The sequence below is a fragment of the Papilio machaon genome, chromosome 2 (genome assembly GCF_912999745.1).
Source record: "Papilio machaon chromosome 2, ilPapMach1.1, whole genome shotgun sequence".
NCBI classification, from domain to species: Eukaryota; Metazoa; Arthropoda; class Insecta; order Lepidoptera; family Papilionidae; genus Papilio; species Papilio machaon.
The window spans coordinates 5436722-5451583 of NC_059987.1; the positions used below are offsets into that span (position 1 = coordinate 5436722).

At 35.9% G+C, this 14862-nt stretch overlaps 1 protein-coding gene across 1 annotated transcript in view; it reads left to right on the plus strand.

The window, feature by feature from the left end:
* LOC106709021 (lachesin) overlaps positions 1 to 14862 on the plus strand; it is a 65932-nt gene that overhangs the window by 40329 nt on the left and 10741 nt on the right. Inside the window, exon 2 of the mRNA XM_014500665.2 lies at positions 13263 to 13366. Coding sequence (XP_014356151.1) covers positions 13263 to 13366 — 104 coding nt within the window. The remainder of the gene's footprint in view (positions 1 to 13262; positions 13367 to 14862) is intronic.

Here is a 14862-nt window from a genome sequence, read left to right on the forward strand (position 1 = left end):
CACGTTACATACAACGAAAATCCAAACTTTTTGCCTGTCTTTCTGTCCGCAAGTCCGCGCTTGTTCCGGGTAATTTCCGAAACGGCTGGATCAATTTTGACGGTATTTTTACTGGGAGGTAGCCGATGTGTGCGGGGATAACTTAGTCAATTTCTTTTAATTATCCGCTGACATAGTCGTGGATAACCGCTAGTTTTGTATAAAATAGCGACATATACTAATGTTATTTTATATTGTAATTGTTTATTCAAAATATACAAATAAATTTGAAATTTATGTATTGCCTTATTTTGAAACAATTTTTTTTCTCCCAAGCGTCTTGGATAATTGAATACAAAGTTTAAACGTCGAAAACACAAACTTCCACTCATACAACACATCAAAGAATAAAAACTGTTTGCACAAGAGGTGTAATTATAAAATCCCTGGCGCACAAAATTCGCCGATGTTTTCGCGCGACGCGACACGACGAGTACGTGCCGTAAAAATAATTCGACGCTCCTCGGGGATCGTTTGTAAAACGTCACGCGTAAAACATATTATAAAGCCAATAAAACGTGTTTACAAGGGTGAGCAGAGCTCGCCTCGCCGCGCTGCGCCGGGCTCTCCGCTGCCACGATATCCGTAAACATTTTAGCGCTGCAATAAATTCAACATTATCCAACTTAAGAGACATTCTGTTTTCCCCCGTCTCGGGATCAGTGGGTTAACGGTTCTAATCTTAGATGAATCCTATGCACATCTTTAGTATTATAGTATTGCGTGTTCTCTTAATGTACACAATACATTTAGTATTTTAGGTTACAATGCGCATTATGAATATAGTGGTTTTTTACGTAAACAGTTAATTTTACTACTCATTAAACGCACTATTAAGCTTTATCTTAGTCGAAGGATAAAAAACCAAAATAAATATAAATCTAAAAAAGTATTTAATAAAAATTACTGTGGTTCTGGAATTCCGGCGGCGTCAGTCAAACACTTACCTCAAACAAACCAGAGAAAATAAGCCTCCTTGTTATCTTGGCGATCGACAGCGGCGAGGAGATTGTCTGTACAGTCTCGAATAGTGAATGTATTGGTAAATAGCAAGCTTTTAGCTTTTTTTACGGCTTGGGTATCTTTTTTTTAAAAAGCTTTCCAGATTTCCTTCACGAAATTTACAACATTTTTGATTCGAAACATGTTCTAATTTTTAAGCTAAAGTTCATATGTTCAGCTTAATCGGCAAAATGTTTACTGGAAACTTATTAAGAGTCAAGAGTGATGTTAAAAAAATGAGAGTAGATTTTGTTTTATGTAAACATAATATTAGTGATAGCGAAACTAGATTACGTATGTATCGATAGACGCTGGGAGCTGCGCGCGTGATGTCCCCCACTCTTATTTCGTATTCGGTAGAAGAAACGTGTTCACCCCTATCTTTTTATTTTTTATACAGAAATTATTTACTGTCTAGGGTATGGTTATTTATACTAATATTTTGTTTAGTTTGAATCATTAATCTTAAAAAGAAAATATTTGGAACATGAATAGACATTTATGTTAAATACATTTTAGAGATTTTACTTTCGAAATGTTGAAATGTTGAGCAAAGGGGTATAATACATTAATCAGACAAGAGTCTACTGCAATGGCCTTTTGCAACGCTGATCCACTTTCCTACGGTTGCGAGATTAAAGGGGAGAGTAACAAAATGAGAAATGTAACGATTTCAGGACGCATTGTTGGACGGTCGGCCGTTGTCGGATTTATGACAAAGAACAGCCGGATGATTCAATCAGGCCAGTTCTTTAGTTTGTTACATTCATGTTACAGTTCGCATCCATGAGACATTTTGTTAGTAGTACGTAAAGGATTTTGTTTTTCATTCCTGCTCTCTGCGGCGGACCATTACATTTTTAAAACTTTTCTTTCATTCTCTTCCCCTTTATTTGTTTTTTTTTTTTTTATAATAGATTGTGTCATAGTGAAATTGTTAGTTTTATCGTAATTTTTTCAGAATGATGTGTAATATTTTTGAATATTTACTTACGTCTCTGATCTACTTTTACAAATTATTTTAGCAAAATTATCATGTAAGTTTGATTAATTCGATAATTTTGATTCATGAATTTTAGATTAATTAATTAAAAAATAATACCAACAACTGAATTTAGTTTGTTTTTCTACATTATTTTTTAACTCTCGGCAAAAAATTGTAAAATATAATTATTTTCTTTATAAAATGTCATTTGACGAATTGTTACTTTCAGGGTCGAGAAGAAAGATTGTAAAAGGGGCAAACTTTCACCAACTAGGTATTCAGTACAGGGGTGCAATTTACAATTTAAATATTCTTAATGTCTCCGAGTTGTCGCGGGTGCTGCTGTCGGGGGTGCGGGATAGGCGGGCGCGGGGTACGAGGTTGAGGGTGCGGGACGAAGGGCGAGGACGCGACTTCCACTACATCAATCACTCGCGGACTCCGCACTTGAACATTTCTAATTATTCGGCTTGCTTTGAACCATAAAAGCTTACACTATTGTTACCTTAACGTTTACATTATTTTATTTTTCATAGATACATCTACGAGTAAATTTCTTAATATTTTACAATTTTAGGACAATGTTTTAAGCTGCATAGGTACAGTAGAACGAACTAGGAAATATATGGCACGTAACGGAATAGCGTTATGTCCCTTCAGACGACCACTACTACACAGTCACTGTGGTCATATGCATTTGTGACTTAGTTACGCGTAGTTGACTGTCGCGCCCACTAATTTGTCGGGTGCCTCGTGCTTCTTGACCGCTCAATTGTTTGTATTATTTAATAATTTTAGACATATGTAAGTAAAGTCTGTCGAAGTGGCTATGACAGTTTAGAAAAACATTTTAATTATTACTACAATTTACAAAAAGTATAAATTTATACCAGATTTTATTTAAAATGAACATGTGAAAATGAGCATCGAATGTGTTTGTAAGCGTTCACCCATTAAAGTTAATTTGAGGGCGTTGTTCTGCATATTTGACACGGCCGTGTTTGCTCACAAACGTCGCAGGAAGGGGCAACTCGTCTCGAGCACCTCTTACACTACGGCAAGGGCCCTTCCCCGAGGTGACAGCCACTGTCTAATCTCCACGGCCTAATGCCTTTCTCAACGGGACTTCATACTTCTTAGGGACTCAGGGACTGCAAAGCCACTTCACTAATGTATTGGCCTTCTACCTCAAGTAACTAATCGTTTATTAAAAGACAATGTCAGTAATTCTTGACACACTTATTTTGATATGTTGCCTCAAACTATACCCGTATATCTTAAAGGTATGAGTTACATTAAACATTCACTTAAATGATAATTATTCTAAAAAGTTTATACTTATAATGTGAACATAAATATGTACAAATTAGGGTAAAATAAAGGTGTAGCTTTATTAAACAACCGGAAGTAGATAACCTTAAGTGTATTTCTTTGTAGTCTTATTTGTATCCTGTTTACTATTGACAGAGATTTTAGTTAATAAAATCTAGTTCGATTATTCGAGAATGTAACAAAAGTGTGTAACATTTATGTGTATAGGAAGGAATGAGAAGTGTCGACACGTGTGAGATACAATGGCCGTGTTTACAGGAAATCAGAGTTGACGCCTACGCGCCGATCCCGCCACGCCGTAGATGCAAACATTTTCTTTATAAAAGAAATTTGTCAAAATACGCAAACCTAGGGGACGTTTCTGTGCCGAGCTTTTAAGTTATTGGTATAAAATATTAGTACGTTCAAAATGTTTAATTATAAGTAAAAAAGGAAAACGTTCAAACAAAATACATGTCCATCTTAAACCCTACAGATGACATAAATAAATCAAGACTAATAGCAAATAGGTTTATTCTTGGCTGTTTTAAATAACAAATAAAAACATAACTTCATTGACAAGTACCTACGAGTAGATCGAAAATCAACAGTCGGTGTGAGATCAAAACTTTCCAATAAATATCAGCATTTGCGAAGTTTCCCAATCGTCGAAGTTTAATTCGATTTTAATACTTAAATAATGTTTGAACGGAGACGCTGTTCCAGTGGCTAGCTAGAGTCGGACGGGGGCTTGTAGCTAGTATCCGTAGTTATGAATACCCCTGGCATATCGACGGCATTATCTACGTGTTCCGTAATATATTCAAATATGTATCGAGCCCCATCCGCACCGTGTTGTCCTTGTTATTTTATTTGGAACGCGTGACGTCGCACTGACTTTATATTTTGCCAATATAAGAATATATTGTCCTGGATGTATATTTTCACATCTTGACTTGAGCATAATTTAATGTTGATGCGAAATAAACTACTAAAGTAACTTTTATCTACATTTTTATGATATCAATATTTTATTAATGATATAGTGATCTTTTCTATGAAACGCTACAGCATAATAAACTAAAGTATTGTCCAGAGCGGACACGAGCTAATTATGACACGTTCAATCACTCTTTTGTCCAAGTAGAACACAAACATGATGTTTCTGTTAAACTCTGTTCTTTTCTAATAAATGTAAAACTTCAATAAATGAAAAATGTGCTCTACACATAATGTAGTTGTTAAGTATTGGCATGAAAGTATGTGTTACGTAATGCGCTCGCGCACGTACGATGAGAAAAATAGCTTCGCATAGGAGACAGCCCTGTCCGCACTCTCCGCGCTCAAACGGATATTGATTACTTGTCTGTAAGGAATACAAATGTGTCAGGAAACTATGTTCCAGCGCTCGTCCCCGCGCCATCCTTTGTTCTGACGTATAACATTAAACTTCATAGATAGCCTTATGTTTCAAACGACGCCGATGAAAAATACGTTTTGCCGCTAAAATTTATTACACGCCCATAGGAATCAACTTTTAATATTAGACAATTGAGTGAAAATATACTTAAATATACTTTTCAGATTTTATATGAAACGTTTTATTAAGAAAGCAATGAGGCCCGCGGCGGCTAACTACCAGGTGCACGTTGGCAAAGAAAAATGAAATAAAGCAAAAAGGAAAAGTCGCTACGTGCGGGGAACGGCGGGCAGCGGTGGGGAGGGTGATACTGTCGGGGTGGTTCTTTCGTAGAAAAGCCAGTTTCCTTTAGTGGAAACAGATAACGATCCGCTGCCGACGACAGAATACGTAACTGCATTCGCTAAGCATAGATCTACATACCAACGGCGCAATGCCCTGTCAAAGGTATCTAATACAAATGATTTCTTTAAACAAATGTGCTTCAATTCATTCCCATTTACAATAGTATAATGTTTATTTAATTTTCTATTTGTTAACAAAATATTTTAACAAATAACATTCGTACTGTTTAATCTCTAAATTAAAATAAATACAGTCAATCACACTAATGTATTTACTTATTACACTATATAGTACTATGGGTGTAGATGTATATGTGGATTGTGTAAAACTATTCGAGTTGCGTGTGCCCCCGTCCACCGCCGCTGCCCCCGTCCCCCGTCCCCCACGTCTGCTCGTGACCTGCATCCATTGCTCTGATATGCAATGCTACGTGAGCAGTCGCATATTATATCGCTACGAGTATCGAGAGCTTTACATGTTAAGGAAAAAACTTTTGCCGCAGGTAGCAAATACATAAAGATTTTTTTTTGCAAAATTAGGCTATAAGAAATATCCCTAATCTTAATCTAGCAGAATTTTATAATTATTGGTACATGTTAAGTGTTTCACATAACAGTTTATTACATAATTAATTAATTTAATGAGAAATGAGATTCAGGTTTAAAATAAATGTTGGAGTTAGGTATTTTCAATTAGCGAATGGAATTGTAGTTGTGCACGAATACTGCGCTCTTATTTCTGCAACGTAAAATCCCTATTTTCTGAATCTTTATGATTTAATAGTTAAATCTAAGGTTGCTTTTTCCCGTTTGACCGACGCTCGTATTTTATAATATGTCATGTAGAATAATTTTTGATTTTAATAATGAATAAGTTTAATGAAAGCGATATAAAATACAAAGAAATAAATACAAGCTGTATATGTTATTACGAACTCTTGTGTTTTGATTTTTTTGTTTTTAGGTATACCTTGCTCCTATCTGAGCCCGTGACCATAGACAAACTGCATATTACGCTATTCTAGAACTCGTAAATTCTAAAATGCTTCTTGTAAAACATACTTTTTTTTTAAATATAAGTGATCACTTTATATTGTGCCAAGTGGCGTCGACCTGGAGCGCAACTAATGACGGAATTACAATTCGGAGTCTGTAGGTGGCGTGGCGCGGCGATCCGCCGACCGCCTTGTGAATATGCAAAGCGAACAGCGTTAAATATTGAACTGCCTTATTGTGTCCAAATGTGCCTTTAAATTGTTCAAACCTTCAAATTTTTTAAAAGAGAGATAACAACTGGCTCTAAGTTTAAATGTGTTCTTAAACGGTTAGATTTTTTTTTGTCTATGTGATGCGAATTTAACACATTATAACAATGAATCAGCTTAGATGACATATTTTTATAAGACTAGAGCTAGAAAGGAGAACTTACACTTGTAAAAAATGCAAAAAAAAATGAATTAAAGTTTTTAATTCATGTATTAAAATTATTGTCGCTATTCATATCGACCAGCTGAGAACAAAATGAAGGAACACTTTTTGGAACGGTGAGGAGAACTTGGGCCTCCTCTGCACACCGTACCCCGCCGTCGACCACTCGAATTTGCAATGCGACCGCTCGCGGCGACTGTTCACGACGAATGCTAAAATCATGACTAACATAAAAATCATACGTTTATACGTGCATATAATACGAGCTTTTCTCCCAACACATCTGTAAAATTTGTTTATTTCACGTAGGTAAACGAAACCAGCTTGTAAATATGCTAGAATATTTTCGTCGCGGGAAAATGTGTTCAACTTTCAGCACTACGTTTATTGTACGCATATACTTTATTACTAGGAATTGGTAGTCTACTGTTTGAAAATCTTTTAGAAAATAGCTTATTAAAAACATTTAATGTAATTTCCTGTATATTATAGGGAAAGTAAACTTTATTACAAGAAATGTGATAGCTCTTTATACACGTCAAATTTTTTCCGATAAACTGATATAAAGCGCACGTTTACATATCGCAGCAAAAATAGCAAGTCGCATCGCGGCGTGCGGTGGAATGACGAGGGATCGCATGCGATATTGTACTCGAAATGACACGTGAAAGGCGTTAAGAGCGTCGCGCTTCGCCTCCACAAAAGGCTTACAGATGCGAGTACCAGAAGATTTTAATGAGGCAACGACTCTGTGTGATTTTATCGCGTGTGCCTTAATGAGAAATAACCAAGCGCATCCTCTTTGACTACACTCGTACGCAGCAGCTATCAAAAATGCTACAGTGACGTCGCTCAACGAACGTCATGCTCCAATGGAGAATCTAGTGCAAGCAGATATGTTCCACATTCCTCCTTTCTCATTTAGTTTTTTTTAATTGAAACTTAAAATCAAACTTTTTTCAAATTAACCACAGTATACTCTTTCTGTCGTTTTGATAACTCAAAAAGATAAAATGTATAACATTAAAGGTTTAATGTTTGCTTACAAAAGCAATGAAACAAATTAGGCGACAAGAAAGTTACGAAAGTGGAGTATACTAACCAATTCTCATCAATGCAAATCACGTTGTCGACTCGTCAACCCAATTACGAAGAAGTGAATTTAAATAAAGATAAGTATCGCCCTAGAGGAGACAATGCTAATAGAAGGTGGAGGCGCGATAATAGGCCTCGACCGGCAAGAGGTGCAGGGAGTGGGTGTCGGGCGAGGCGCACCGCGGTGCCTGCTTAATTACATCTCTCGACTTACGCGCCCGTGAGCCACAAAACACTTGTTCAATTAGTGATCAGCCTTAAGAAACTGTATTATGCAAACGTTGATTGGCTTAAGCTCCAGCTACCTTCCGATGTCGGAATATTATCTTCTGTTTCATTTTGCATTAACCAAAAATGTATTACATTTGAACAATTTTGTAATTTTAACGGTTAAATCTGGTTACTTTATGATTTTAACAATCCTAAAGAATGTATAATATGATTTTGTAAAACTTTTTATGTAGTAGTGTAACTACAATGTACAAAAGTACTGCAATGTTTTGTTCCGTCAGTTAATTGATATACTGTTAAAGTAAATAATTTATTGGTCTTAGAACACCTGCAACAATATTTGATTGTATTATTTGTAAAAACGAATTAGCCGCTACAATTTATGACGTCATATCTGTCCGGCAATTTGAGCCAATAAAAACATTATTACATTATTGGTTGGTCACGTAAACAGTACGGTAGAAATCTTTTCAAGCGTTTTAGATATTTTTTGTCCGACATGAACACGTACATCTAACTAAATGAAAGGATTGGAACAAGGAAAACGTCGTGTGAAATGCAATGTATAATAGTAATTTTTACTTAAAAACAATACCTACTTCGGTATTGTTTTTAATTTTCAACGTATAAAAATTCGAAGTTGATTTTCACTTTTCGGTCAAAATCGATACGAAATTTAAAAAAGGAAATTATCATGAAAGCAATCTTTGCCTTTGCTCCTAATTTAAATCGTACAGCGACAAATATAGAGGAATGCTTCAATATGAAACTATAGTAGTTATGTTGTATTGTAAATATTACAAACGAGTACAGGATATTGAATGGGCGTCTTTTAGCGATTGTTGGTATCGGGCGGACAGGGAGGGGAGGGAGGGTTCTGTCAACATCTGCTTCCGCACATCCGGCTGTCTGACCATTTCAGCATCGCCGGACATTGTGTTTACTACTTTATAAAGATAACAAGGAAAAAAACTTCAATTAAAACGTTGATTGTTTGTTGCTTTCGTAATATGGTTTCATTAACTTGAAGTCTTGCAATCAGCCTGAAATACATTTTGTGGATAAGAAAAAGCTCAAATAAATCTTAGCTTTGACATAGTTTTTTGGTTACTAACAGTCAAATTAGAGTTTTGTATCTTTTCCCCAGCATTAAAATGTGCATAAAATTCCTTAATGATTTATCTGATTTCTGAAATAAATTGTTGTAAATTTTGCAGATATTGCTATAGTTTAAAAGTTTTTATAACATAACAAAATGGAAAGCAGATATAAAAAAAAATCTTATTATTTCGAAAATCCGTCCACTGGAAGATAATACGATACTTTATTTCTATTTTCCCTATTCACTCAGAGTTTATGTATCTCGAATAGTCACGTTCGGTCCCCGCGAAGGGTAAAGCATACAAATAAGTGAAAGTCCGAACCGTCCAAACACCCGCCGCCGCCTTGTTCTTTATCTACGGATATCTTAAAAGAATTTGATCGTATATGGGAATATTACAAGTAACATCTGTGACAAGGGTCGAATAAACTTAGATGTCCATCTTCGTGGCTTCTGTTTTGATAAAATAAATCACTGGCGAGTGGTACAATTTTTTATCTGACACTAAATATTTATTAGGCAATCAAAAATAAATTAGTGACATATTGATGATTTTTAGAAAGCGCGCATGATCGCGTATTTATAATAACTATATTTACCTAAGTGAACATACGATATATTTTTTAAGGTTGTAAATTTATATAGTCATGAGACAATTTTTTCCGCAATCTTCATAAAATGTTTGTTGTAACAATCTAAAACATGTAATTATTTTTTAAATAGGTCTCTAAATGTTTATTTTTATTGCAGCTTTATTTGATTAAAACAATCCAATCAAACACATAACTATGTAATTATTTTAAGTGTTGGAATTCGCGTTACGAACTATAACACGTGAATAACTATCCGGACGCAATTATTCTCGTGGCACGGTAATTAAGCAACGAACGTGTTCAGCTTTCACATGTTCAGCAATACACTGCTCTCTTCCATGTTCCCATCCACACCGCAATTTTTATTTAATTTAATTATAAGGAATATTTTAACAGCCATATTTTGTAATTTTAACTTAAATTTTATGAATATTTTATTGGTAATTAAAATAAAAATTCTTTAACTGAGATTAGTAAATATGGAACAATAAGAGCTTACCAGAATAATTTTTATGTGTTGATACTACGATACATATTTATAACAATCAGAAAATTCCCTAACGAATGTGTAATACCAAATTTAAACTGAGATTGACCTAACATTTCAGAACATTTCGATAAAATCATAAACAACTCTTAAGGGTAATTTAGGGTACCTGAGGCAATGAAGCTTAGGTTAATTAACGTCAAATCGTGTTATATTTTTATATCCTTAATTGCAAATACTGTTAGCTACGTTACAAGGCGGGTTTGAGATGAGAAGTACTATTTATCACAGACACGTCATCGCAATGATAACGATGTGGAGTGGAGCCACAATCAATTTGGCGTTGCGTCGAGCGCGGCGGCTGTCAATTTGCGGCGGGTCGGATCGCGCCTGATGACTTCCGAGTGACCGGCTCCGATTTGCATAAGGGCCCGACGTGATTATCAGATTATATCCGAATTAAAGTCCCGCAGCGCGACCCAATTCGTTATTAGTTTTATTATATTGAGACGACGCAATCTCTGGAATAATGATTTTGAGTCGTTATAAAAACGTAATGTTTTCAACCATTAATAAATTATTTTGAAATCAAATGATATTTTAAATAACGAAACATATTGCAAACCATTGCTCCCAGCTTATTGCATTATTTATCTCTGCACATCGAAACTGAAGAATAAAATGTACACTTACATCGATACAGATCTCTTCTTTGGAATTTAATCTAGACTCCCCACTAACCCAGGCCAATCATTAAGCCCCGCATTCGTGTTCGAGGTAGAAAACAAGAACAATTAAGGGGGCACACATCAGTAGATGTGCGTTGTACGATCCGGCATCTTGCGACCGGTGACAAGGGGATTAGAGCCGCCCCTGGCTCCTCGCTTCTCGCCCTTGCGCCGTCTGCGGTTTCTTAATTAACCCCTAAATACCCAGCGAGCGCCGCACGTCCCGCGCTTCCGTGCGGTGTGTAAGATTATTGCCAACGTAACTCCGTTTAATTTTAATGTATGCTATTATTGAAACAAATAGAAGGTCTCGTCTCGCCGAGCTCATTAGCTTTATTGCATATTTACTCGTACGTACTCATCGCGTCACTTTCAGCCTTATTAAGTCTACGTTTCATATCTTCATTTAATTGGCAATAGACACAAACAAAGCGCTTCTCGAAGCACGCGGCGCGCGGCGCGGCTGCGCGGCGACAGTAGTGATGGATGCGGTCTGCTTTGTTTACGTTAATTCTATTAAATCTTTTACGGTTATTCCTATACGCATCCAAGGGTGAAAAAAGACCTACTTTGTTTACATTCATTGATATATATTTTTAGTTAATTATACATATTCTTTTTATTTAACACTAAAGTTAATCCAGTAACAAATGTCTTTCCACCGAAAGACATTTGTAACTGTACGGATTTTTAAAACAAACGCCATAATCCAATGATCCACATGAAAAGTCAATAATATTAGTTAGAAGGTTAATTGAAAAACAAATGTTCCGGTACTGGGAGGAACTATGAAAGATCTAATGAATGGAACGATTTGAACGTCTCGGTAGACAATGTCAATGACCTGGGCCATGAACTGATCAATAGGCACATTCGTCTGTTAAGAAAAGCACCGGGACTAAAAGGGTGCGTTATGTGTGGTAACGCGTGAATTACATCAGTTGAGCGTGGGGCAGCCGCGTAGAAAATGGAGTGCCGTGCTTAGAGCTAATGCGATCACGTGAGCAAACACGTAAACGCAGAGCTTTCATCTTCAGTCGTGTATGCGTTAGTGATGCGCCGCTTCACACTAACATACACTCCTACAGACGCCAGCGAACATAAATAGATGATTACGCATTTCTAGTCACAGGTAACTCATCGATCTCATCGACGCGACGTTCTCATTAATGAAAAGTAGGATTGTTTGTAATAGAATAAATAAATGGATGCAGTAAAGATCGTGCGATAGTGTATACGTAAACAAGTTGTAAACAAAAAATAAGTGGAAAGCTCTGTACTGTCTGGGCAGACATCTTTATTTTTATCAAGTTAGTGTATAATGTCCTGGCGTATATTCAGTTGCTAAACGGATTTTCAGCCATATAAAATTTTGGGAACTTGAGCTGAAATTTGTCGTTGTAAGCGTTTAATAATCGATTAAGTAAAAGAGAGTGTGTGATCGATTTAGAAATATAATTGTTCCATTTGAAAATGTAAGAAACCCTCAAATACTTAAAAATCATCTATTATAAATTGCCTTAACAATAAGAGTACAGAGTAAAAGAAATACAAAAGTAGTGGTACAAACCGAACTGTGATACGTAAACAATTGAGGGCGGGAGAACTATGCGCTGTGCAAGTTTATTCTCCAAACAGCGCGGTCTGAACCCGCGCCAGGGCCACCGTCGCTGCCTGACACCCCTTCCTGCCCTCCATCCCCTGTCCCTGTACCCACTTTCGCCCGATCCGTTCCTTGAATTACTAAATATTATTACATTATTGTCTCTACTCTGTGGTCTTTTAATCACAGAGAACTGATGTTATGGGTTTGAATTTCGAATTCTGTAACCGGGAATCGTTTCCTCGATATGTGTAGAGTATTTACATCCTTCCTCTAATACATAAGATCCTAGCGTACTCTTTATTTGAAACCAAATTACAGTGTAGTTTGGTTTCAAACAATACTATGATAAATATTAATCTTCACTGAAGCCATCTTGTGATTGGAAGTTATATTTCACAATTTTTAGTGGTACACGAATAAATAACAACTACGAGTTGCCGTCAGCGCTTGTTGCTTGATATTATCCGACGCACCTTTTATTGCTTACGCCGACACGTAAAAGTGAGAACGCGAGTAGGAAACAAACAGAACCAATTTGGCAAGTCGAAGACAAACGTATTTAAAATGGGCAGAGTGGTACGGCGACCATCTATCTTAGAGCTTGATAAACGACGACATTATTTCTTATCGCTCACTCAATTTGTTTAAAAGCGTTCTGCTTTGATAATTTGAAAATTACAAATCGTATCTCTTGACACAAAAATGTCCTTATAACGTCGAAATCTCGGCAGCTAGATAAGGAGGAGGGGAGAAAAGATTGCTTCGATTTATCTAAATTTAATATCTTTTACATTTCTCTTTGTCGCGGCCGTAAAATATGTTTTATAATATGTGAGTTGTCGATGATATCGGGTATATACGTCGCTCAAAGCGTTTTTCTTTTATTTCCAGTGCTGGAGGAGCCCGAGTTCACTGACGTCATCCAGAACGTGACGGTGCCCGCGGGACGCAGCGTGCGTCTCGCATGCTCCGTTAAGAATCTTGGATCTTATAAGGTACCTCATTAGGCACAATTTATTCATTTCCTTTTAGTAGATACTTGTTGGTATAGCGAGAAATTACCAGAACTTCAACTTTACATACTAGGAGTTTTGTTTGTAAAGAAATGATTGCCGATATTTATGTGACAAATATATACCTGCATACTGATCGAACTTAGTTTGAGTAATAAAATAAGGACGTCTGTTATATTCTTCACGGAATTTCGTCAAAGGCAACTCGTAGGAAGGTTGTGAAAGAATACTTAAGCCCAACTTCTGCTTATGTGGTACTTTCCTAACAACCCCTTATTACTATGTTGTTTATAATTATATTTTTAGAATTTATGATGAAAGATGAAAGTGTTTTAAGTGAAAAAGCATGACTACGACCTGTAGGGTGGTTTATTTTTGTTAATTTAAATTGTTACAATTGTTAACATTCAATAAATAAATTGTGAAGCAGCTGTTAATATTGTGCATCTGTAATTATATCCTTTCGTATTGTTATAAGTTTAGAACATAAAATAAGGAACATTTTATAACTCGATTCAAAAGACAGCGTTGTAATAAAGTGTCCATATAAATGGCAAGAGATATGATTTACTAGTCGCACTTTGAGTTCGCATCTCGCTCCACAATATATAATCCGAACAAAACAGTAAATAAATTTTACATACATTTTACATACATTTGTTAAATATTAATGAATGGTCGAATGAAATCGTGGACTAAGAAAAAAGCTTTACAAAATTTACAAAAATTCAAAGTCGGAAGCATAAAAAGTCACAATACTCAGTTTTCGAAACAGTATTTGCGACTGAGTATTAAAAGTAAAACCACTTTTCACCTTACTTTATTTCATTGTTTATTTTGGCATTAACACGTTGGTTAAGGTTAGACTTTACCACCCCGGCTAATCGTATTAAAATATTTAAAAACGTTACGTACCTAGTCCATTATGTCCGGTACCAAGATATTAACGGAAATACACTAGGCGATTACTTGTACTCTTAATACGTATTTTCTTTTTAATCTTTTGGAGTATGGTTGTATAAACGTAGTTTGTACTTACATAAATTGGTGAGAAGAAGAAGACAATACAGAAGTTGTAAGCATCAGAATTATATGCGGAAAGGCACCTCTCTGTTTCAATTTTTTTTAAAAAGGTTAATAAATAAAAGGTATGTATAACATAACATCACTACCATGGCTTTTAAATAATACGATCATCATATAAAATTAATTGTTATTGATCATTAACTCACCGATCAAGACAAATATTTCTCTATAATAAACCCATAAATCTATAGGAGAAAATATAAATATATGAGTATTGTAATGAAGTGGAGCGGTCAATAAATTTGGACAAGTTGTATTAGCGACGGACAGCCGGCGCGACCGGACGCCCGATAAGCCGCAAGGTGACGCCTGACCGACATCGACATACACATCCTTTCCATTTCACCCCTCGCCTAGGGTTGTCAACTATACAAGTAAAATAGTTTACAAAA